Source organism: Hippichthys cyanospilos, chromosome 2 (genome assembly GCF_059441005.1).
Source record: "Hippichthys cyanospilos isolate Australia breed blue-spotted pipefish chromosome 2, RoL_Hcya_1.0, whole genome shotgun sequence".
NCBI lineage: Eukaryota > Metazoa > Chordata > Actinopteri > Syngnathiformes > Syngnathidae > Hippichthys > Hippichthys cyanospilos.
The window spans coordinates 31469166-31495228 of record NC_142370.1 but is presented as its reverse complement, the minus strand read 5'-3'; the positions used below and the strand labels follow the sequence as shown (position 1 = coordinate 31495228).

Genomic DNA, 26063 nt, shown 5'->3' with positions numbered 1-26063 from the left:
TACACATTATTAATGTCAAAGTAGCGTTTCGCGTCCTGGTAGCAGATTGATGTAATGCTGCATTATGTCCGCTAGAGGGCGCTAAATAGCTTCGAATCTGACCCCTTGATGAAAGCAGGTTGGTGAAACTGTTTTGTGGAAAATCTTTTTGCATTAAGTACTATAGACGGATGTATTTAACGCTAATGTGGTATTTTGGTCCTTTCTGGCTCTTCTGATGATCCATAGCCGTACCACACAATGACCATATAGCACATATTAGGTAAAAAAACAAACAAAAAAACTTTGTATTTACTTTTCGCATAATTAAACGGGATTGTTGATCTGGCTGTTCAACCGCCTTTTTATTAATATTTCGTAATAATAAACGTGATCGATCACGTGTCTGATAACGGACATACCCAAGACGGAGACAATCCAGCTAAAAATGCTCAAAAAGGGGAAAGTTGCTACATTGCTGATCTTTGATATATAATAATTTGTACTACGCAAGTATAACACAAAAGGACTGTCTGTTTTTTGCGTCAAAAAGTTATAATAGCAAAATATACATTTGGTGCAACAATAGAGTCATTAGTCATTTACAAATTTCAATAGTGTAGTAATGCTGATCAAACTTAGTTGATTTGCGCAAATAACGCTGAATGAAAGACATGTGACGGTAAATATCGTATTAGCCTCTAAAGAGGTTTGAAAATGTCAAAGGTTTCACCGTAAAACTGCAAACCAGCCGTTTAATAACTTCATAGCAAATGGTAGGGTGTCTGGACTTGAAACCGCATTAGCAATCAACAATAACAGACAAAAAAAAAAAAAAAAAGCAATGAACAACGGTTTGTGTCAGATACATGTTTAACTTGTCGTTGACACCTGTTGCAAAAAAGTAATGAGGAGGAGGGGAGGATATATTTGGAAGGGGGGGTTGAGTGGAAGACCGTGACGGGGGTGGATCTGTGTCTGCATGCGTGCGTGCGTTCGCAGCCCATTACAGAAAAGTTTGTGAACGATGCGACGTGGTCCCCGGAATTTTCCCTTTTCTTGAAAGCCGAACATCCACCTCGAAACCACCATGGCCAAAACGAGCCCGGGGCCCATTTCGGCGTCAACGCACCCCGTAAGCCGACTGCACACGAGCCACGAGAAAGGACGCGCTGGAGGTGAAAGGCGCAAAGATGAGGGGACATCGCGATGATGGTGCAAAGGTGAAGCGTTGGAGACCCGCGGTCCACTGTACTGAGCACCATGGAGCAGTTTTTCCGGAGAAAACGACTCGGTCTCATGCTCAAGCCTCTCCTGAGCCTCTCTCTGTTCTTTGCCTCCCTCCTATTGATCCAAAAGCTTAAACTTTCCGAGAAGGACGTCACCGGATGGTGCGGGGAGTGTTCTTGGTTGAAGAAAGGTGGAAAGCTGACTTTTTCGAGGCATGTCCATGCGAGGACTCCGAGTGCATCGGACGCGCTCTCCAACCGGAGCGCTCCTTTCTGGGACGCGCAGGTTCTCAACTGCAGCGAGAACGCGGCGGTGAGGACGAAAGACTGGTTCCGGAGGTTGGATCCGAGGTTTCACCAGTTCGTCCTGCACCGGCACTGCAGGTATTTCCCGATGCTCATCAACCACCCGGAGAAGTGCAGGGAAACAGACGGAGGGGTGCACCTCCTCATGGTGGTCAAGTCCGTCATTGAGCAGCACGACCGACGCGAGGCGGTGCGCAAAACCTGGGGCCGGGAGCGCAAAACGGAAGGGAAGAACATTAAGACCCTTTTTCTTTTGGGGAGTCCTTCCGTTGGCAAAGATGCCAAGAACCTGCAGAAGCTGATCGAATATGAGGACCGGATCTACGGGGACATCCTGCAGTGGGATTTCATGGACACCTTCTTCAACTTGACTCTGAAAGAGGTCAACTTTCTCAAATGGTTCAACATCTACTGCCCGGACGTGCAGTTCATTTTCAAAGGGGACGACGACGTGTTTGTGAACACCAACAACCTTTTGGAGCTCATCAGCTTCAAGGTGGAGGAGCACAAGGAGACCAGCGTGTTTGTGGGAGACACCATCTCCAAGGCCATCCCCATTCGGAACAGACAGAGTAAATACTTCATCCCCAGGGAGCTCTTCGATAAGCCGTACCCCCCTTATGTAGGAGGAGGAGGGTTCCTCATGTCCTCCCAGCTGGCCAGGAGACTCTTCGTGGTCTCCGAGGACCTGGAGCTGTACCCCATTGACGACGTCTTTTTGGGCATGTGTCTGCAGAGGCTCGGGCTGAGCCCGGAGATGCACGCCGGCTTCAGAACCTTTGGCATTAGCAGGCGCCGGGTGAGCCCCATGAACAGCGAACCTTGCTTTTACAAGAACCTCATTGTGGTGCACAAATTGAGCGCTCAGGAGCTTCTCAAGATGTGGAACCTGGTGCACCACGAAGAACTGGTTTGTGCGCAGAAGGCTTCTATATGACATGACAGTGCAAGAATCCATATTTACGATGCAATATCAGGTAGTGATGGGAAAATGAAGCTTCATGAAGCACCTGTGGTATTGTTTTACTCCTCTAGGTGGTGCTCTAATTTAAAAAGTTTAAAAATAAATACTAATGCACTGGATATATATTCCATCTTTGTGGTTCTTTGAAACAAAAGTGCCACCCAAAAGAGTAACAAATAAATAAATAATAATATCAGGTCCTCTTTTTAACTCCCCACACTGAATCTGTCCAAGTTCTCCTCACTTTTTGGGAAACCACTACCATACAGTACAGGTCCACAGTGCAATCCTCAGTGCCATTTCTAATTTCAGCCTTGGCGAGTCAAATGTGTAGTGGCTGTTTGTGTTTTACATAACATAGTGCATGAGTCTCATTGTGCATTGTCAAAGAAATCAAGGTAGTAAGAAACCAAAATGTTTGGAATTATGTTTTTTTTTTTTTATTAAATTGTCAATTAGCAAACCATTTCTGGTACGATTGCATGAAGGCCAACAGGCTGAATTAAACAATTAAGAATAATGTGTAATTATTTATATTGATATGGAATAATTTTGAAGAACATATGTTCTTCAAAACGAGTTATGCATAACTCGGAATGAATTTAACACATAGTTTGAATGGATTGAAGATGTAAAAAGTAAATGTGGAAACAGGTTGAAAATGAAAAAAAATTGGCATTGTAAAATTAGTGAATTTTACTAATAAGCAGATGGTTTAAAATTGGAAGGAAAAAAGAAGAAGCTTTTTCTCGTGGGTATTGTAAAGGTAAACAAAATTTTGGCAAGTGGGAATTTTTGCTTTTGGTAGAAATACCCATAAGACGACCAGTTTAAAACTGGAGAGGATTGTTAAAAATTGTGTTATTGTGTTAAAAATGTAGCAATTATAAAAGAAAAATGAATAAAAGCTTAGTTTGTAATTTTTTTGCAGGAATTTTACAAGGAAGTTTCAAGTTTGACTAACTTGAATCAGTTCAAACATGTAAAAAATCATAAGAGGAAAAAAAATTGTGAATAATTTAAGTGGAAAAATGATACATTTTTGGTAAATGGGAATTTTTGGCATCAGTAATGATAATCTGACCAGTTTAAATTTGGAACAGCTTGAAGTGGTCAAAAAATGTAGTTATAATGAGGAACAAAATATTCACATTTTAGAAATATTGTATTTCAACGGTGAAAATGTCGAATTTCTGTTATTTTTTGATTTTTGGAATGTATTGGATACTTCCCAAAATCATTTGAATGCTGCCGAATGTTTTGAATTTCAAATACGTCATTTTGAATATGCTATTGGGAATGAATGGTGGCATGAATATTTGGAACATCTTGATACTGAAATGTCATAAAACAGAATAAAATGGAAGTTGAAGGTGTAGGATAACATAAGTGTGAAGGCCACAGCCTTCACTCAATAAAACTAAAGGTCTTTTCAACTGCTCAAAGTGACTTGTTTCATTCAGGAATAAAGAAAAGCCATTTGGGACAAAAATCATGCGACAAAGTAGAGAAAAAAAAGTGTTATGGGCTCATGTTTATTTCATGAAATGCATGTGCTTTCTGCAGAAAAAATAGTCATTTTCATTGATAATTTACATAGTATAAAAACTACATTACTATTATTAAACACGGGAGATGTAGAAAATGTTCATTTTCTGGCTCTATGTAACGGCAAAATAAAATTTTGATGATGTAGGTTTACTAATTACTAAAGTAACTGAACTACTAAAGTTATTGATTGATTACTGAATCAATAGTACTCAATTACCTAAAGTAATTGGTTACTAAATTCATCAATAACCTAATTCATTTAGTATCATTTTAGACCCTCTTTTCGCCAGACACATGAACGCTTATTGGAAAAAGTAAATACCTTATATCAACAGCTGTACAGTAGTATTCTATGTCACTGGTCGTTGGAAGGCTTTGTCAGATCTGTCATGACAACCCCGATGATGTCATCGGAGCTTGACACGGATGCTTCTAGTTGCCATATGCCACACTTCGAGACTGGAACTCAATCATTCAACTCTCTATCAAATAGATTTCAAAGTTCAGTCCACGAGGGCCGGTGTCCTGCATGTTTTCCATGGTTCCCTCCTAAACACGCCTGTTTCAAATCATTAGGATGATTTTCAAGATCCTGTAGGCCCTACAGGATCTACGGTAATTCCTCAAATATAAGTCCTTTTATTTTAGGGTGAAATTCCGGGATTTTCTATGTTACCGCGTAGAACGGACCAACAGTGTGGCGACAATAAAAAATCTATAGGAAAACAGAATAAATCTCATCTTTGAAAATTCTTGAAATTTTCTCGCGTTCATATCCGTAAGTTACACATTTGTTGCGGGTTAAGTTCAGTATGTTTCAGATTTCTCACATTGTGAGCGGTGAGTAAACGCCAGTGTAATGTTTCCTCGGGGCATGGTTCGAGTTCATTTTACTATGAATATCCAAATTTGCGCACAAGCCTTTTTCCACCAAGTTTATAATTTTGTGTATGTGCCAAAAGATTGCGATAAATAAACAGATCCAAAGGAAATACCTCTTTGTGTTCTCTAACTGGAGCACATAGCTCCATACCTTTTTACTCTTAACTGAATCAGCTGAAAACATCATAACTATGACATGATCCTCCGTTTTAGGAATATTCCTGAGCGTGAACAAGGATGGACTCGAACATTGGTTCAGTCTGCTCGCTTCTTTTACTGAAAATAATGCCGTAACAATCTCAGCTAACATGAACTGCTGTGTCTTATATTTGGGGAAATATTGTAGATTACTGTAAGAATATGGTCGATATAGAAACGCACATCTCTGTGTCAAAAATCAGTTTATGTGGCTGTTATCTATAACTTACCGTTTATAGGAGGCACCCATACTTTAGGCCTTCATTTTTCATTTAAAAAGTGTGTCTTATTTTTGGGAAATTACGGTAATCATTTGAATCAGGTGTTCTGAGGAGAAGAACCTGGGAATCTGGAAAACACCAAAAACTCTGGCCCTGTAGGACCGGAGCTTGATTTTTCAATTTTTTTTCCCCTTCTATGGCATAAAACCTAAATGAACTTTTGATCCTTTAAGCGCAAGAAGGTGAATTTTATTTTTCTACGATCACCGCTTCCCAGGCGTATGTCCTTTAGCCAGGGGTGCCAGAGCCGGGATCCGACTGCCTCTTCCCAAAGGCCTGGCTTTACCCGTGGTTCCTACTGACCAGGTGTGTGTGTTTTTTGTGCTAGGGACAGCCATACCTGGACACAAACAAAAGCACACCGCCGTGTGTCAAACTCTTCACATAGATGAAAGAGCTCTTCTTGTGTTCTATTTATTACCAAAACAAAGCAGCCCCCCGGTGTCAAATTGAATTGGGTGACTTCCTGTGCTTTGAAGCTAAGAAGAAAAACCCCTTCAGGCTAAATGAGTATATCAACAGCAGTACTAGAAAAGGTCGATTTTAAGAGAACATAGAAATGTTTTAGTTACTTGCATACAAAAAATGTACACTGTTGTAGTTTAGTGGTCACACGTTTACAAAAAATGTCAAAAAAAGGACACCGCAATATTTGAGTCAATTTGTCACAATTTTCTGGGTTGTTTTGTATAAACTAAACTTTCTTTAAGGTGGTCTTGTACAAATGACCCATTTTGGGATGTTTTATACAAAACAACCAAGAAAATTGGACCAATTCGATTCAAATAAGGTGGGTCACCATTTAACCAGTAACTGGGTTATTTATAACCCAACTGTATTTGAAATGTAGTTAGTTGAAATGTGACTAGGAGCAAAAAATCTTTAATCGTTATAATTTCTGTTCTAAAAAAGACTAGCACACTATCTTGACATGTGTAAATCAGCAAGTCAGTGATAAAGTGCTGACTAAAGAGAGAGTACAGTAAATACAAGTGCTGTCTTTGTGTGGGGACACGTGTGTGGGCTTCACAGTTTGGCCTTTAAAAAAAAAAAAAAAGATGCAAGGCTTTGAAATTTGCCAATACCCAGCACAAGACCTATCTATTATAGTCACAAAAATCATAATTGCCATAGGCCCCATTACAGGTAAATCAATCAACAATTTATATTAAGAAGTCAAATTATTTGACGCCCTAAGATACTGGTCTACTATTGGTCGGTGTCACAGGGTCATGAAGATGCTGGTCTGCTATTGGTCGGCGCACGGAGTCACGATGATGGCTGCCTAAAGACTTGATCTCGTTTGAGAGTGCTTTCAATGTGGTATTTCTTGTGCATTGTAGTACTTAATTCAAACTTGAATTTGTTTGCCATGGCTCCCAAGATTGTGAGTGATTAAAGAGAGAAGTAAGAAGATGATTTATATGGAAACAAAGCTGGAGATATACGAAGAAATATGAAGAAGGCTAAGCTAGCCTAGCCTAACACGACCCTTATTAGGGAATACGGCCATAAGATCTTCACGTCTCTCAAAGGTAAATAAATTCTTTCTATATTTTTTATTTATGATGTTATTTCATTGTATGCATGTTTATTATATACGTAGCACTCACTATACTATTTTGATATCAATTTTTAATATGTATATACAATTTTGATGTTTTTACCTGGGGGTTCAAACGCATTAGCTAATTAACATGGGTTTGGATTGCCCGCCGTACGGCGAATTCGCGTTACAATCCAAACCGCGGAACGGATTAATCTCGTAAACCGGAGCCCACCGTACTATCATATCCTAGCTTCCACGAGAACCTCCACAGATCACGCTGCGAAACCTCTTATTCCGAGCCTTGAAATAGCTCTAAGCTAACAAAGTATATTCTGTTAATAAGTTAGGAAGCTAACATAGGAAAATTTGCACTTTCTAATGCGCTTTTCACAGGACGCTGTGCCGGCGCGTATGAATGCTTCACCTTGTGCTGGCTGGGTTCTCTGGGACACCGTGGTCCTGCGTGAGTTTTGTTTGCAGCCCTCGCTGCCTGTGAGGTGAGCCTTCCAGGCCTGCAAAGGGGACAAAAGTAGCTCAGTGAGTCCAGCCCTGCCCCGGAGGACCTTCAATCGGGGACGGCCGCGGACAACTGTAGGTCCAGTCAGAGGCGGAATGGCCGCCCTCCTTCTTTCTGCAACACTGCTGCCTTTCATGCCGTCTGGTCGGGGCTCTGGCAGCCAAAGTGTGACTTTCTCGTAATGCCCCCCGCCCCTTACTCCTCGGCAATTTTTAAGGGTGTGTTTGCGTTAAGAAGCTGCATGTCATGTCTTAATTTGGAGTGAACTCACAGCGGAGTACATTTACACTATGTGTCAAATCTGTTTACACGGATTCTGCTTGTGCTATATAAGCGATCTAAAATCAAGCGTCATTTTCCTCAAGACCACCTTCTTCTACTGAATGCTTGGTACCTCCTCAGATATTCCTTTGCAACTTTTGCGGAAGGAAGCAGCACAAAAACAAAGATGTCTACTCTTTTGAAGTACTATATTTCCCCAGATATAAGACAAACTTTTTTGCCCAAAATTATGGGTGCATTCTAATGGTAAGATTTATTTTTGTCAGCTTAAAACCAAGCTCAATGGTGGCAAACAGTAACTCAAGACTAGAGCTGGGCGATATGGCCCGAAAATAAAATCTTTTACTCAATTTGAATGAAAAAACAACAAGAAACATTTCATTTATGAAAAAAGTCTGCGCAAAATATTCAGACAAAAATAATGACTACTGGTTTAACTTTGTTTAATGTAGACTTAACCATAACTTGTGCATAATTTGCTTAAAGGGATGGTCCATCTATTTTGCCATTTTTAGCAGCAAAATTATTTTAATGTACAATAAATAACTTTGAAAACACATTTTCAACTTGCTGTTGACTGAACATGACATCACCTGTACTCAAGACTAGGGTAGTGACCAATGATGGCTCACCTGTTGGTCATGTGACATTCATAGTCTGAACTGTGATTAATTGATCGTTACCTGAACCTTTAGCACATGCGATGTCATTTTACGTTGACATGTGAAAAATGTCTGTTTTAAAAGCATTAATTGCATGTGAAAAAATTGTTACCAAACTAACTCATTCAATCCCAAAGACGTACTTTTATGTTTTTTTTATGGTTAAGACATTCTACCCCAGAGACGTATTTATAGTTTTTACAATATTTTATTGTGTTAGGCTAAATGAGTGTTGAAAAATGGCTGGCAACACAACAGTTAATTATGTACAAAATATTAACTTTTTACTTTGGAAGAAACAAAAAAAACAACAACTTGTTTTTACTGTAAGTGAACTATCCCCTTAAGTAATTAGTACCTATCATACGCATGTTTTGTAGACTACTCATCCCGCTTTCTGCCACTTTCGCAAAATCTCGATTTGATCATTCATGTATCAAGATGTAAGATCTGAGATTTTAAAAATCATTTTTAAATGCAATCATATTCATTTGATTTATTGCCCAACCCCATTCAGAGCTAAAATGGAAATCTCAAAAGTTTGCAATCATCTTATTTGATGGCAGACTCCTGTCGAGAAGCTTACCTCATCTCCTGGTGAAAAGTTGGTGTGACACAAAGGGCAGTGGCTGGAGCGTTTACCTGAGATGGGGGCTGAGAGAGAAATGTGACACCTTTAAGCTACCTTACAGGTAAAGAGAACATCCTTAAGATACAGGAGAGGAAATGAAAATGTGATTTAAAAGACAGGAGTTTTAAATATAGGTCTTGTTTGAACAAATCATTACATTGTGTGAAAATCTGAAAGAAAATCCAATAATGTTCAAAATATGTTGGGGGGGTTTTCGATAAAAAGAAACACAAAAGACTCACGCTTTTGAATTATTAATACTGACGTTTGACTCACGTTTGCAAGTGGTACCCTGGATGTGTTGAGTCAGATCTTGAGTGAGCACTGCCTCCGAGCAGCGCGGACATTGGCTGAACTTGGACCGACTATCGCATTCGTTTAGAAGGTGTTCTGTGAAGCTGGAGATCTCAACTACCTGTGAACACCACATGGCCCATTAAACGGGAGCAATTTTTTTTTTTTGGCGGCGCGGCAGCTCACCTGTCTGCATTCATCGCAGCGTAGCAGCATGGGACAGTGCTTCCAATAGTGAAGGTCTAATCCATCTTCGGTGAAAGAATCATCGGTTTTACCGCAGAATATGCACAAGCTGAAAAAAAGTCATATAATATAAATACAATGGCCACAAATATGAAATGTCTATCGTATATAATAAAATGTTGAGTACAGTGTTTTTCGGACTATAAGCCGTGACTTTTTCCTCATGTTTTGAGCCCTGCGACTTATAGTCCAGTGTGGCTTATTTATTTTGTTTTGGGTTTTTTTGCTAGCCACTAGCAAGCACATGTGTGTATCTATTCGAGGTGTCAATTTATGGAACAACTATCAAATAGAACTGAAAAGATGTGAATCAATGGCTGTGCTCAAAGAGTTTTAAAAATATATGATCAAAAATATATATATATATGTCTAAATTTATTAAGAGAATGTATAAAATTTTGGGTAAATTTGTGATTTGTAGATTACATATATAGTACTCAGTATATGTGATTTATGATTGTATATGAATTTATGATCGTACATGATATCCATCCATCCATTTTCTATGAAATCTTTTTTTTTTTTTTTTGCTCATATTTTGCTGCTGCGGCTTAAAGTGCGCCTTATAGTCCGGAAAATACAGTAGTCTAAATGAAAGTCACTTACTTATCCAGGTATGTAATAGATTGCTGGATCTCTACGGTGGGCAACGTCTTATTCTGAGACAATTTTACAACGGCTGTAAATGAAGATGATAAAAACTGTTACTTACAATTGGAAAGCACAATTTCAAGCTCTATCTGCTTGGATATTTTGCAGTCAATCAATACTTGGTTGCTGGTTTTGATTCATTTTTATTGCAATTATTATCCATCCATCTTCTACAGCAGCGGTCCCCAACCTTTTTATCATCACGGACCGATCAACGTCTGGGATTTATATTGCGGGCCGGGTGAGCGTACCGACTGACTGCTCTCAAAAGCACATCATCTTTCCCACTATGCAATATCAACAGCGGCCAGAAGGGGCGCCAAAAAACAAAGATCACGCCAAACAAAGCACAAATGAATGAACTGTTATAATCAGTTCCAAAACATTATTTCGGGTGCGGCCCGGTACCAGTTGAACCACGGACCGGTACCGGGCCGCGTACCGGTGGTTGGGGACCACTGTTCTATAGAACCGGTGTCAAATTCAAACCCCTGGGGCCAGAGCTGGCCAGTCACATCATTTTACGTGACCCACCAATGCTGATTTGAAATCAAGTTTCGGGTTTAAATACCAAGCCCAAGCTGATGAGAGATTTGAAGTTCCTTGCCTGGACTTCAAGTGGAACTGTCTTTGTGTTTAGGTTGCTGGGCAAAACAAAAATGGTTCTAGACAAAAGAAAGACAGACTTCCACGGGGTCTGCCAAATGTCACGAGTGACAACCTTAAGAACGGCTTGAAGTCGTGAAAGGAATCGACAATGAACACGTTTGAAGGCATCAACTGTTGTCCTTGCGCGTTTCAAAAGATTACAAGTACATTCAAAGCACCCTCAAACCAAGCCTGAGGGTGGAAAAGCAAACAGTTGAAAGTCATTCAACTGAATTGGATCTGTCTCTTCATACTTTGTTTACCGGTCTTTTGAGACATCCTCTCAACTTTAGGAGCTTCTTTCTTGGCCATTTGTCCTGTGGTACTTTTACTGTTTCCCTCCTTGAACAAAAGAGACACATGTAGATGGATGGTCACGATCTAAAAAGACGATCACACATACATTCGAATTGACTTCGACACTGTCGGTTGTTGACCGACAAGGGAATGTGTTATTTACCATCTTTGAATACAGTCTACCAGTTTAGGCTTAATTTGCTTTAATTTAATTGATGAAGTTGTCATTGTTAAAAAAAAGCGAAGATTGGAAAATGAGCTGGATTGCGAAATCAAGATTTTGCAAAAGTGACAGCATGGGTGGTTTACAAAGGCATGTTTCCAATAGGTACTAAGGTACTGAGGACTTAATTGTGACATTTAAAGCGAAAGTACACTTATTTAGCAATTTTTAGCAGTAAAAGGTTTATATTTTGTCAACAATGAACTCTTTTAGTATTGGCCCGTAAGACACTCTTTTAGCCTAAAAATTTAAAAATTCCTACAAACGTAAAATTACACCTTTGGGATAAAATGAGTTATTTTGATGACAAAATGTTCTTATCTACACTTAAAACTTTGAAAATACATGTTCCCTCGCTGTTGCGTTTAAGGTGTTAAAAATACATGAAAAAAGTTTAAAGTTTTGAAATTAAATAAAATTAAATATAAATAAATTAAAATAAAATTAAATAAAACAATATATTAGCCTTTTACTGCTATAAATGGGGAATTAAAGGAACTATTCCTTTAAGCAAGTTATGCACAAGCTTTGAATGTTATGTTTACATTATACCTGTTTAAAATCAGTCTACATTATTTATATCTGATTATTTTCCACAGGATTTTTTTTAAATAAACCAAACATTTCAATAAATGTTTGTTGGGTTTACTTCTTCCAATAAAAATGATTATAATGTTAGTCTTCCCAAATGATTGAAGAAAATGTAGATTTTAATTTTGGCCCATATTGCCCAGACCTAGAACCAGTATTTGTGATTTGCACTTGCCTACAATGGAGTTTCTAAATGTTCATTTGAAATCCTTTTACAAGGTGTGATGTAATTGCGGTCCGCTGACAACTCCACCTACTGTCAAGTCCTTCAAAGCAGCCAGCTGCTCATGCAGAGTGTGGGTCTCCTCCTTCTCCTTCTGCCCATCCTGTTGGACCACCAAAGATTTACAGTAAAAGTTCTCACAGAAGGTCAGTCATCCAACAAAAGTCATCATTTGCTAAATAGTACTTAGAGAGAATTGGAATTTGAATAAGAGCAAAACTATATGAAAGTCTACCATCAATAGTTACAAGCAGATACAAATAAAAAAAACTGTGAAAGTTAGAAATTATGGAATGTTTTAAAATATAAACAGTTTCAAAGTCTTGCCTGAGTTTCCACCAGCTTTCCGTCGATCTTGGCAAAGCCATCGAATAAGGTTTTGTAAAGGAAGTTCTTGCGGGCGGCGTTATGGGGCGGAAGGAAGCTGAGAACAGCCGAACTGTGCTGCTTGTACATCGACAAAATAATACGTACTGCCAGTTCTCGGACAGCAGACGCACCATGCTCCAAGGCTGCCATACAGAACTGAAAAAAGATAAAAGCGGCATTTTAAAATCTAACGCTGGTTATAGTGATATTGCAATACAAACATGGCGTTTTAAGGGACAGACGCACACAATAAATGTCTCCGAGCCATTACGACCTCCGTGCCTTGCTCAAGTTCGCCTCGCAATTATGCAGAAGATTCCCCCACCATTCTCCCAACTCCCAAACATAGTGGGCCCCCATGTTGAGTCCTTACAAAATTTCACCAAGCAGATCACCCAAGTAACAGTCGTGATAAAAGGAAAAATGTTAAACCATCCTTGTCCTAACTCTAGAGGCCTAACATATTCAAATACTAGTTACATGGGCATGAGATATCTGGAAATACATTTTTGTTGGATGGAAAAAGCTGCTGTTTTTATTTGGTGACATTTTCAACCTTATTTAGAGTTCTATTGCATTCGGTAAAAGCGAGTTCCACCAAAATTACATTGACTGTTTTCATTCAGTTTAGTGTTTATCATAACGATATACAATTTTTAGATTAACGGTAATTGTTAATTTGCAAATATGACAGGCAAAGACTCCAAAAGCATTTTGCAGCAGTCTTTACAGATAAAACTACTGTATGTATGCACAGTAGTGTGTGTTTTATGACAGTAGTAGGGCCGCAGGTATCGACTATTTTCGGGATTCGGATACCCTACAGAAAATTCAAGTTCAATGTGTTCAGTGTTTGGATGAAACTCAAAAATACATATTTTTGCTGAGTCAAAAAGAACTACCAGAACAAACAACAACATTTCCACTTAATTATGAATTTACTTCAATTAAAACTGTGCTGAGCAGCACACTATTTCGCCTCTCAAAACATTTCATTTTAAACAACACACAAACAGCACATTAACATTCTTTGTTTAAAAAAAAAAAGTGATCAGTCGGAACAGCAATCATGTCAGGCTGCCAGCATCAAAGTGCGCGCAGTTATTTACGTCTATCATGCCAGTTTACATGGAGCATTTGAGTGTTGCGAGCTTAGCGGCTAAGTTATGCTAGATGCAGCAATAATGGAGCCTGAGCCACCTGTAAACACTGCCAGCAGGTGCGTAATGTCAATATCAGCGTGATTAAATAGCTTATTAGCGCCCAAATTGGCAATCGGACGCGATTTTGAAACAATGCGGTGGTGTTTGTTTCGTGAGTTAGGAACAACAGTTGCAGTAGAACGACTAGCCAAAACCGTCACGCCATGACACGCTGCCAGGAACAAGTTAAAAAATAAAGTTTTCCAAAGCATTCATGTTCATATATACATTGGAAAACTCGGGTTTATTTTGAAGTTGTTCTTCTCACTTCATTTCCGGAATGTTGTTATTGTCATGCAGAGTACTAATAATTGTTGCTGCCATTGTTGACTTTTTGTCTGGGTTGTACACTAATAGAGTACCAAGGTACTCAAATTACTCAAGGACTCGTTTCAGCCCTTGAAAGATGTCAAATGAAGACAGCATATTTGAACATTATATTTCACAGACTTTAACTTAAGCATTTATGAGCCTGATTTTCTAAGCAGTTATTAAAAAAAATGCACGTACGCTTCTTAATATTTTTTTGTTTGAACATTCACTGGTATCTCCATGTGATGAAAAGAAATTCTTAATCATGTCTGCTCCCGTCACATCTCAATAATGACTGGAAGTGTTCCCAAGCAAATTTGCGAGGCGTTGCGCACAAAGGCTTCCAGCAAGCGTGTGCAAACATGCAAACAAAGACCACCTGTGTGGAAAACGTGAGGGGCAAACGTAACTATTTGCCCTCACTGATAAAAGATTCAGGAGGAAGGCTAAAAGGGGTGAGGGGTCATAAAGTAGAAAGAAAGAACAAGCCTTGGCTTGTCCACCATGGTCAACAAGCGGGAAGTTTTCACATGGACATTAGGTCAGTGCCGAAAGCTGAGGGGATGAAAATGACTGGAGCTTAGCAACTCTGTTTGGTTAAAGTGGGCCCAAATAGATCGGCTTCCCTTCTGACTTAGCCATTGCAACTGAAATTTCTTTTACTTTTAGTAGAGTGGAAAACATCTAGTGAGGTACAATAATTTAACGAAGAGCCTGAATAAAGAAGAAAACAAAAACTACAAGCATTGAAAAAAGGATCCGGGGAGCTGAAATTTCACCCGGGTGGTGACAATATTTCAAAGTTCAAAATGACACGACCACTAAGTCATCACACTAGCAGCAGTGTGCAATCCCTTGGCTAAAATACTGCCAAAATGACGTGGAAGAACATGACCAAAAAAATGATCAAAATCCTGCACAAGGGTTAACCAATCATATGAAGTTCTTTACCGTCATTACATTCTCCAGGGTGAATCCAGAGTTCTCTGTACCCAGCTCCTCCAGGAGACTTTGGAGCAGCTCGGCCCGACTCTGAGCTAGACGAGTGGGAAAGTTGGATTTAAAAGGCTTCACGAGCTCAACGGGGATAAAGTGAAGAAGCCGAACATCCTTTAGGACAGCGATTTCCTTAACGGCAAACAAGAGAGACAACGCACTCTAAGTCACATGTCAAGTCATATTCGTGTGATGTTACACACTGTAATTTATCCGTCAACACAAACATCCGGCTCCGGATAAAGTCATGTGTTTTAAGTGTATAATTAGAGTGACATGCAGTGCTTGGTATGTAGACCCCAGACGCAGGATTTTACAGTGATGTCATTGTGATAAAATACCTGGATACAGGCTGCGGCACTTATGCGGAGACGGTTGGTCAAGTCTCCAGTCCTTGCCAGTAGGGTGGGCCAAATGTTCTCCAAACAGTGGGTCAACTCAGTTCTGCCCAGACTTGGGATCAGCTGGCTCAACATGAACAAAAGCAACTTCAAGGAGGCTTGGAAAACCTGCGTTGAGGCGGAAGACATTGAGCTTGTTTCAACGAAGTGGAAAATGAAGCTTCATGGACCACTTTTTTTTTTCAGTCCTCTAGATGGTGCTCTTGGTTTAAAAATAAAGGATAGTGCAATGGAAATCTATTACATTTCCCCTGTAGCTTTAAACCTAGAGTGTAATCTAGAGGAGTGGTTCTCAAATAGGGGAACGGGTACAAGTTATTCATATTGTTAAGGAATTTTTGTGGTACTGTTTATCAAAATACTTTCAATTTTTCAATACTTTCATTTTATGTTATACAGTTTGCTGTTTATCTATTTACAGTATTTGTTTTTATTTTGATTTGATTACTGTCTGATGCCAGGTCTGCTTTACAAATTACAACCTGATCTTAAATACCTAACTAGGATAAATAAAAGTTCAATTAAAAACAAATCTGACCAGTTTAACTAAATATAATGTGTATTTAGGTAACACCTTAATATAGAATGTATGTACAAATATTTACATACATGGTGGGCAAGTAAAAAATACAAATAATGAATAAAGAAAAAGAGAAATATTGCAGGCTTACCATAGAAAAATAGTGCGACACAAAGCTATTTTTGTGATGTTATTTTTTTAAGGAGGAAGCAAGCTCTGGCAGAGGAAATGGGGATTCGATATGATACAGTGAAAACACTGTTTCGTGTGTATGAGCTTATGCTTCACATCCTTGAGCACATAACCTTTGCTTGTAACAGGCTTCTAGACAACATACTTTGAATAACTTAATATTGAGAACACCACCCCAATGAGGCAGATACTGGTCAACCCTTGGTAGCAAAAAAACAAAACAAAAAACACACAAACAAATACGAAAAGAAAGAAAAAGAGTTACAGATGAAACTTTCTCCGAGAGGGCTCTCTTGACCAAGAAGACAGCGGCTCTTATCATGTTCCTCAGCTCCTCTTTGGTGGTTGTGGAGGGTACCTCCAAAAGCTTCTTGTGCACTGCCAGGAGTGCATCCTCTCTATTGGACCAGGATTTAGAATATGCCCTTGCAACCTGGAAAGATTTGTCAAAGAAAAAAAATAATTAGTTGTCTTATTTTATCACTGAATACTTTTTCACCTTTTCTCTCTTACCAGAGTCTCGCCGTAGACATCTATTGCTTGGCCGGCTTCTCTCTGAGCCTTTTCCGATAGGGGTTCTGGTTCTCCGCTCAACTCAGGGCTAAGCAGACTACTTTGGGTGCCAAGTAGGACATAGGGCTCCATTGCAGGGCTCTGCATTGCTGATAGTGGCTGGTCCTTACTCCGTGGCGCTGGCAAGCGGCGCTCATCGCTGCCAAACTAGTGAGAGATTTTTAAAACACGGTAATAGGGCTGGGCAATAAATTGAACGAATTGGATCGATTTGTCATTTTAAACGTCGAAGATTTCAAGATGAGGTAAATTGTGAGATCTTTGGTTTTGCAAAATTGTCCAAATGCTGGACGAGTGGTTTACAAGCCAGCTTTTCAAAAGTTGATAACTATTTAACTTATTCGGTGCCGTGCATTTTCTGACCCTCCTTTACCTTAAAACTTTTAAATAAATAAATGAATAGGATTGAATGCCTTAACCCATGTAAAGTACATAAAAATATGTCTGGGGTTGAATGACTAAATGATATGCATGAGCTTTGAATGTTAAGGTTACGCTAAAAATTATAACAATCGGTAATAGCTACAATGTTGTTGTCTAAATATTTTTCACGGGATGATTTTTTTAAATAAAAAAACTTGTAAATAAATGTTTGTTGGGTTTTATTACTTCAATCAAAATCCATTAAAATCACCCAAATGACTGTTGAAAAGTGAGATTTTATTTTTGGGCCTGTGTCGCAGTTTTTGCCCAGTATCATAAACAGAGTATTTTAGTTATAGGTTATATTAATTATTTGTTTATATTTTGACATCACAATGGTATTGAAAATAAATAGTTTCTAAGAGAACCAGAGCAAGACACCTCATTCTGTATTTTGGCTTCTCACAATCTAAAAACATAACGATGAAATGAATAATGCATGGACAAGTGCAGTGAGTTTGTAAGGTCCTGATTTTGTGAGAGCACCCTGAATGCAACAGGTTGTTTGTCGGGATGTCCTGATCACGTGATCGGAAATCGTCACCGGTGCTAACGCTAAACCCAATGCAAAATCCCATTGATACGCTAAAGGAAATTTAATAATTTAAGAGCGATTTAAATATCAGTCAAAATAATCAGGATTATTTTTACCATAATTGCCCAGAACTAGGCCGCATCTAGAGTCGTAATTTCTGCTGTATTTTGCCCCCATGGTTAGATGGCGGACGATTTCCTCGTCTCAGAGATCAGTCTTAAAGCCAAATTGGCCGGAATCAGTCGCCTGTTGCAGACTTTTAATTAAACAGAGAAACATAAACCTGCAGCTGGGTCGATGTCAGGAGGTACTGAGTAAATTGTGAAAAGAATCCCGCAACGATAATCTTTTCTGCATGCCTCCAAAGGCGCCCACATAAGGATTTTTTGCATTTTTTTTTTTTCTGTGATAAGACAAAGATAAAAGACCTGCTTAGGAAAACACTAATACTTTTTTAAATGGGAAAAATTCTAAATGTGAAACTGGGTACCAAAATGACTTGTATGTGACTTTTAACATTTCTAACCCATCGAGGCTGAATCTGAATCCCCATTTTCTCTGGGTGTTTCCCCAGCTGAGAAAGCGTACTTACGTCTATTTTTTGGAGCTCACTTGAAGTGCAAGGTGACACAGGTGAGTTGCTCCATTTCGGTAAAAGTGTGTCACAGTCCGAAAGGTGGCTCTGTGGAGTTTTTGATAGAACTTTCTCTTTCTTCTCCATGTCAAAAGACTCCGTGGGGATCAAGGGGTGCGCCGAAGAACAAAGAGGAGACGGGATCTCTTGGGGTGGATATGATTCTGATGCACTTGTGATCTATGGGTGTAGCAAAAGAGCAGAAGTCACTTAACAATATAATATGACCCTCCAATACCCCGACCAACCCCAAATAAATATAAAAATAAAAAAACACATAGGAGCGACTCGAGTACCCCTGTCTGTGTTTGCCTGACAATTGTCATATCAAACAGGTTGTGGACCTCCAGCTGCTGGTAGACACTCCTCCGGTATGCGTCCATTTCATCCTTCTTTTTCTTGGCAAGATCATAGTCCTCTTTTTCCATGGCACATTGCTTCTCCACATCAAACCTTGCCAAATGCTCCCCAGCCTATCCAGAATGAGTAGCGGTCTTGTCAGGATGCCAAACAGGTAGACATAGTGACTGTACTGATTACAGAACTACTGATCGTTTTTGTCCTGAACCAGTAATCTTTGCTAAACATTACAGTTCAGGAACACACAAAGCTAAAATTCATTTGTGAGGAAATTATGCCTAATTCAGTGCTTCTCAAATCTATTGTGCAAGGCCCCCTAGGAAAGAGCCACTCGCCGGGCCGACTATAAATAAAATTATTATCTATAAAAATTGTACAAGTATACCTAAAAGTATCCTTCTGAACTTTAACAAAAGAAAAAAGCAATATGAATCAATTTCAACAGCCGTTAACTACGCTTTTACATCGATTACTGCATTTTCCGCACTGAAAAAAAAATAACCAAGTGCATGAAATAAAAAAAATATACATGCCAATCCATATTTTATTGCAATTACACTTTACATGGCAAAAACAGACTTTTCCCCGGGGTCATCCGCACCCCGCCCCAGCATCGTCTCTCGCCCCCCCCAGGGAAGCCCATCCCACTATTTGAGAAGCACTGTCCTAATTAAACCCAAATCAAAAAACCTCCAATTGCTTTTCTGTGAAAGATCTTTGCAATGATGAACTTTTTTTAGGCGTTAATATAAAGCTTGCCGTTGACTACACACATCGACTACGTTGCCGTTCGGATCGCCACGGCAACAGCTTTGCGCAGCTGACAAGGCAAGCGCGTCTGCTATTTAGTTACAGAAAGCTGTGTGCTTGAGTCAGACAGTAGAGGAAGCGACACGACACTGCAGCTGTTGGGCTTATTAAGAATTCATGGTGTGCATGGCAACACTGTATACAAACGGGTCACTATTGGGAATCTGAGCAATCAAGTACTGTCATAAAAGAGTTTTTAAAGAGCGAGGTGCACAGAATGCACAATAGATGTAAAATATTATTGACTTGTCTTCATTTTGAGATTTTTGCTACGCATAAAAACCTCTTAAACCAGGCATAAAGTCACATACAGTACGTACATAACCATTTTTCAAGAAAATATATTGGACAGTATTGCTGCTACCTTTTGGAGATCAGCAATGGCTTGCTTCAGATATTTGGCCTGCTCAAATCTCTCCTGGTGCACAAGAGCTTGCTTTTTTTGATCCAGCTGGCGGATGATACCGGCAACTTCAGGGTCCTGGTACATAGCGAAAGCCAGATCATCCAAGGGTGATGTGGAGTCGTGTTTTCTGGAAAAAATGAATAATTCAAAATGAACTGAATGATGACAGTGAGAATTTACAAAAGTGGATGTGATTTTTTTTTAAAGGAATAGTCCACTTATTTAAACATTTTTAGCAGTAAAAGAGTTCATATTTTGTTATTAAACCTTTTAGTACCAGTCATTTTTGACACTCGTTTAGAAAAACTCCTGAATATATATTTTTTTAAATATTAATGTTCATGGGAGTGAAAATACATGCAAATATAAGTCTTTGAGTTTGACGTCAAATTAAGTTGAAGTTAATTTGATAACTATATTCTCACAAATCATGTAATAATACTTTTAAAAATGCATGACTTTTATCACTTGCTGTCTGAAAATGACATTACATGCTGAAGGCTCAGGTGACAATTGTGAAAATTGTGTTCTTTATGGGTACTAATTATACATGAATAATAATAACATTAAAACAAATATAGGCAAATGTATTTTATTGCTGAAATTGCCAAAATGCCAATGCCCAGGGCAAGAATGTTAGGCTTTTGTTCAAATTGATTTTAAAACAGTATTCATTATTTTTGTCTGAATATTTCCAACACGATCGTATTCTTAATAAATCAAACCATTAAATAAATGCTTGTTGTTTATTTATTCCATTACAAGCCTTGCTTGAATGTTTTTCGACTGACGGAATGATTTTGCTTTTTAAAAACCTCGTAAACATATGCGCGAAGTACCATAAACATTTTGAAAGGCGTAGCGCTATTGCCTTAGCCTAGCAGCTGCTTCAGATACAAGCGACCTCAAATGCCTTATTGGTTGTCTTGCTTCTTCATTGTGCAGTATTATTGTCACGTACGAAGACCCCGGGGTTCAATGGCCTAATCTCACCCCGCGAGTGTCGCATCGAAGGCGGCTTCCAGCTGGGTGCCGCTGAGGTAGTGTTCGATCAGCTGCTCTCTGCTTGGCTGGGGGTAAACAGATGGACAAATCGCACACACATACACACGCGCGGGAAATTTCTTTGTTATATTGCAATAAACAACAGATCATTGCCTAATGTCATTACCGGCATTAAAGTGACCAAAAGCTTTTACTTGAAGATGCATTGCGCGTCAAATATTAATTATACTCATCTGCCATTGTAAAATAACAATACTGTATTCTAAACATATTATAAAATGTAAACTTGTCCATTACCTCAAATAAAGTGTCACTTATTATATCTATAAGAAGCTATCCGTATTAAAACTGATATTCAGCCACTTACAGTAAATCTGCAGGGCAAACCCTAAATTGAACCATCATTCATATTTACATTCACCCTTACGGCCTTTTTGTGACGTATGAAAGTAAATCAAAACTCTGGCCAAACACATCTGAGACCAACACACACGCACGCACGCACACACACACACACACACACACACACACACACACACAGTATATATTAAAAAAAACATAATATGTATTGTATAATATATAACTAGATGCTCTGGATGAAAACACTATTTTAATTTCAAACACATATTTCGTTGACACAGGACAGCAGAAAGACAACATCCTTTTTGCCCTTTCCAAAGAAGGCATAAGCTTCATTTGGAACAGTAATATGAACTGACGTAACCGAAAATGTTACGGAGATAAATGTTGATGGTGGTTGCAGAACAAGAAGATAGATGCAGAAATTACCACGATGTATCGTCCTGTTCCTTGCTGCTATGAATACAAATATCACTGTGCACATTCAGTACGGTGTCATAAAAACACAACTTAAGACCACAGATGATACAGTACATACCATACATACATACTGTAAGCAACTGAAGCCCTACAGGTGGAATCAGAGCTGAGGTGGAGGTCCTCAGTCAGATTAGCAAGAAAAACAATGCACTGCTTGTTTGCTGGAATCTGTGTGGGGGTGTGTCGGCGTCTTTACATGCCACAGCGAGAAAGATGTGTGTGCGTGTGTGTGAATGTGAGTGATGGGGAGTGGGAGTGTGGGGAGGGTTTTTTTAAGGTGTTCTCCCGACCTCCGAACTTATCTATCCACATGCCTATCTGATTACATGGATTAACTAAAAGCCTCCTGTGTGATTGCATCCTAACTTCCCCTTGTAACTCATTACTACATTTTTGCCACGCCTGTCACTCAACCATACTGTATCTATATATACTGTATATGAGCACGAGTGATGTCGCATTGCTATTACTATTTGTTAATTATTTATTTCTACAGGTCAAGATCGTGTTTTATCAAATTTTGTGTCCATTTAATTATTTCCTTTCAAATTAAGTGCAAATTGATTGGAACAGGCATTAAGTTCTGGGTAAATTGTGCTATCATAACTCCCTTGCAAAATCTTGCATGCCTTTATTTGGTCCATCATCATAAGTGATGCAATTCTCTCATAAAACAGATGATGTTACATTATTTATCTAGTGGAGTAGCTGGGGAAAAAAATCACCTTGACCACCACTAGATCACTATAAATGCAGTTCAGAAATTTCATGAATCAGATATGGATGGCACAGCACTTGGTCTTGTCAGCGGCTAGAGCGTATTTGGCTGAAAAAATATTTCACAGGTGCTTAATTGTTGGGGGAAAAAAAGTCAAGAAGCACAGGCTTGAGAAAAGAAAATTCCTGTTGGAATTAAATTTAAGAACAATTTCACAATGTTCCATGTTCTCCTTTTTGAAGCCCTGATGCCACATCAGTTTTTTTGTTGGCTCTGCCATCATGATTGTGTAATGTTACCACCAAAGCCAATATACAAATCATCATTTTTTTAATAGAAAGGTTTGAGAGTATTTGAAATCATAAATGCTACTTTTCCAATTTTGTAATAAAACACAAAAATGAAGTAATGCATTACAAAAGTAATGCAATTCATGTAATGCATTACTTTTTGCTGTAACACAGTATTGTAATACATCACACACACAAAAATTGAGAGTAACGCAATGCATTACAATGCATTTTTATCCTGTACGTGGTGTTTTTTTTTCTCCCAAATCCGCCAGAAACACTGTTAGATCGGAGGAGAAAAGTCCGGGGCAAAATGTTTACGTTCTGTAATTAGTACTTACTAACAGCAGGGATCATTGCAGCAGCAGAAGACGACAGGTTGAATGTGGACAATACGTACACAAGATGGACATTGAAATTGTGAACGCACAAGCAGTTTTCTGCCTAAAGCATAAACAATGCATCACCGTGCTGTGAAGCTAAGTAATAAAGGGATTAAATTACAAAAAAACATTTTGTATCTTGTCTTTAAAGGTTTACAGTACAACACAAATGAAATGATTTGGACTCTTTTTTGGTTTAAGCCAACGTTCCACTGAGCTACATTTAGAAAGGCAAATCCATATTTCCAGTTGTTAGCAAGACAGTAATATTGCAATATAACTACTTTGAACTGACAGTAATAACTAATAAATAATGCAGTACAGTTTTAAAGAAACTTGCCCAACACTGCTTGAAACAATAAAAACATAAAAAAGCCAATTAAAACCTTTTTTAAAAAAATCAATGCATTCAATGGATTTAAAGAGTTTCCGTTCCTTCTTTAAAATGCCGAGTGAGTTGCTGAGGCAATGTCCCAAAACAAGCTTCAACACAACAGCGCCACCCACTGCTACACAAACAAAGGTTCAAAAACAGTCGCTACTTACAGAGTTGTAAAAAGCACTCCCATCCAGAGGATCACCCAGCACATTGACGGCCACCAAAGCCACCTGAAATCCCAAATAAATGTCTGAGCAATAATCTACAAATAATCTAAGAACAATTTTCACTCCTCAGACTGAAGAAGATTAACTGTGACGTCATTCTCATAGTGTAGCTACCTGATTGTAGTGATTGTGACGGTTAGCATGATTCCTGTGGAACGTTATCTTCAGATATGTTCCGACGGCGTCTACGTGGACGGTCTTCAGCTCCCGAGCTCTGAAGCCGGCTTTCTCGTTGTCTGACAGAGACACATAGCTGTCGAGAAGGCATCAGATGTTTCCGTTTCCTTAACAAAAAATGAGAATTTTAAAATATCCTCTTGGGTCTCACCCTAGCTTGCGAAGCTGTCCAATGGACGTTGACGTGCTCGGATCAGGAGGACTGTCTCCGATGTGGAACTCCACCTTTGCCGGGATCAAGTAATGATGGGCCAGGAGCTGCAGCTTTTTTACGCGACTTCTTTCCACCAACTGCAGGGTGATGTGCTGAGGGTAGCTACACGATCTATGGAAAAAAAAATGCATCATTTTTGCCCCGTGAGGCAAATCAAATCAAACTGTGCTCGTTTTTCTTCAGTCAATCTGGGAGGTTACAATATTAACTCGTTTTAATGGAAGAAATAAACAACAAACATTTATTTAAAGGCTTGATTTATTTTTTTTAAATCCTATGGAAAAAAAAGACAAAGCCTGAGCCTAGAAGGGTGCTCCTCCCAACTGCGGTCCCTTCTGAAGGTTTCTTATTTTACCCAGATGTTTTTTTCCCCCTTTTCTGGGTGCTTTGTTCAGGGGATACAGTTATGTATTTGTGATGTTCTGTGTGATGTTAGCTGTGATTTATTTTCACCTGTGAAGCCCTGTGAGACTGTAGTGATTCAAGGCTATATAAACTTGACATAAATAATGATTACAGATATAAAATCAGTTTTAAATGACATGTAACATTCATAGCTTATGCATTTTTTTGTGAATTTGGCTACAAATAATTTGGTAATCACAGTGTCAAGCCCTGCACTACCGATGTACAATCACTGATGTGTTGATGTACTTACCTGCTTGATCTCCAACCCCTGACAGTTGGTGCATGGACAAGGAGCTCCTGAGCATTGAAGTTGTCCTCATGACTGGAAGAACTGAGTACAATAAATCTTATCTTCCTGGACATCTCTTCAACATGTGCTGCAAAAAAAAAAGCAAACAATCCATGTAAGACATGCATCGTATTTTTCGGAGATGAAACATTATTGTAATGATGGGAAAATGACCTGTGGATTTATTTAAGTCCTCTAGATGCTGCTCTCACTTTAAAAATAGCAGCTAATGCTATGGCAATGTATTAAACTTCCACTGCATCTTTAAACAAAGAGTGCCATCTAGAGGAACAAAAGAATATCAAAAGTGGTTCATGAGACCTAAATCACTGTCAAAGGTCATTGAAAATGTCAATATCTTGTCCAAATTTTAAAATCAGAATTTTAGACCACGGTGCGATATGTGTTCCATTATAACGTTAATCATTTTACTTAATTCACTAATTTCTAAGAAATTGGCATGATTGTTCTATGTTGACTCTTTATGTTTCGGCCAATTTCCAAATTTAGCAGCTCATTGACGATTGGGTAAAGATAAAGAAAATGATGGACGTTCGAAACTTACACTCCACAAAAAAAGAGCCAACTTAAAGGGAAGGAGGGAAAAACGGTGCATTTCAACTGCTTTTGAAAAGTCACAACTTTTTTGACGTGTGTAACAGAAAAAAAATATCCCCTTTAAAAGATCTGTCAAATATGCTGGTTCCACGTAGATAAATTCATCTTTGGAATTTCACGCACATAACCACACAGTGCTGTATATAGCACTGTAACACACTCCTGATATTTCTGATCAATGGATGGCTCAAAACTGTATGAGAATATTATGTTTTATTGGTGTCACAGATCGTGGTAATGAAATAAAAACATTTAAGTGGGCGGGCGCAGAGGGGGATTTACCAACTGTGAACTCCTCCATAGACCAACATGGCTGATCTTACACTAGCTGTGTTGTGACGTTGTTTTGCGCAACTCTAATCAACTACAGTAACTTGTGTATTCCAGTCTAACTATCTTGTGTTTTAAAAAGTTGTAAAACAGAAGAGGCATCATCATTTGGTGCGTTCAAATGAGGCTTACCGCGAACATCACCGTAATGTTGACAGCTCGTACTAGCGTCTCATCCCCATCACCACAAGCGACAACCTGAGCGGACATGCGCAAATGCGCGGGTAACACAGCAATGCATTGTGGGC

At 38.9% G+C, this 26063-nt stretch overlaps 2 protein-coding genes across 3 annotated transcripts; one reads left to right on the top strand and one right to left on the bottom strand.

The window, feature by feature from the left end:
* Positions 1-974: 974 nt before the first annotated feature.
* Positions 975-4157, top strand: b3gnt7l (UDP-GlcNAc:betaGal beta-1,3-N-acetylglucosaminyltransferase 7, like). The gene has a single exon (XM_088407918.1). It carries the CDS (start codon positions 1243-1245, stop codon positions 2449-2451), a length of 1209 nt encoding a protein of 402 aa, XP_088264044.1. The 5' UTR covers positions 975-1242; the 3' UTR covers positions 2452-4157.
* Positions 3993-26046, bottom strand: cep104 (centrosomal protein 104). 2 transcript variants are annotated; one of them, XM_088407916.1, is made up of 22 exons: positions 25948-26046; positions 24829-24955; positions 24108-24281; positions 23894-24032; positions 23720-23782; positions 20931-21007; positions 19896-20064; positions 18658-18834; positions 18320-18541; positions 16710-16916; positions 16462-16629; positions 15425-15592; positions 15039-15215; positions 12532-12729; positions 12239-12307; positions 11125-11212; positions 10178-10250; positions 9512-9620; positions 9308-9446; positions 8987-9054; positions 7364-7451; positions 3993-5730 (listed from the first exon to the last, which is right to left on the bottom strand). In XM_088407916.1, the coding sequence occupies exons 2-22, from the start codon at positions 24939-24941 to the stop codon at positions 5594-5596; spliced, it is 2823 nt and encodes a 940-aa protein (XP_088264042.1). In that variant the 5' UTR covers positions 24942-24955; positions 25948-26046; the 3' UTR covers positions 3993-5593. The 2 variants fall into 2 exon arrangements, with proteins under 2 accessions (XP_088264042.1, XP_088264043.1); XM_088407917.1 differs by having other exon boundaries at positions 11134-11212.
* Positions 26047-26063: the final 17 nt, after the last annotated feature.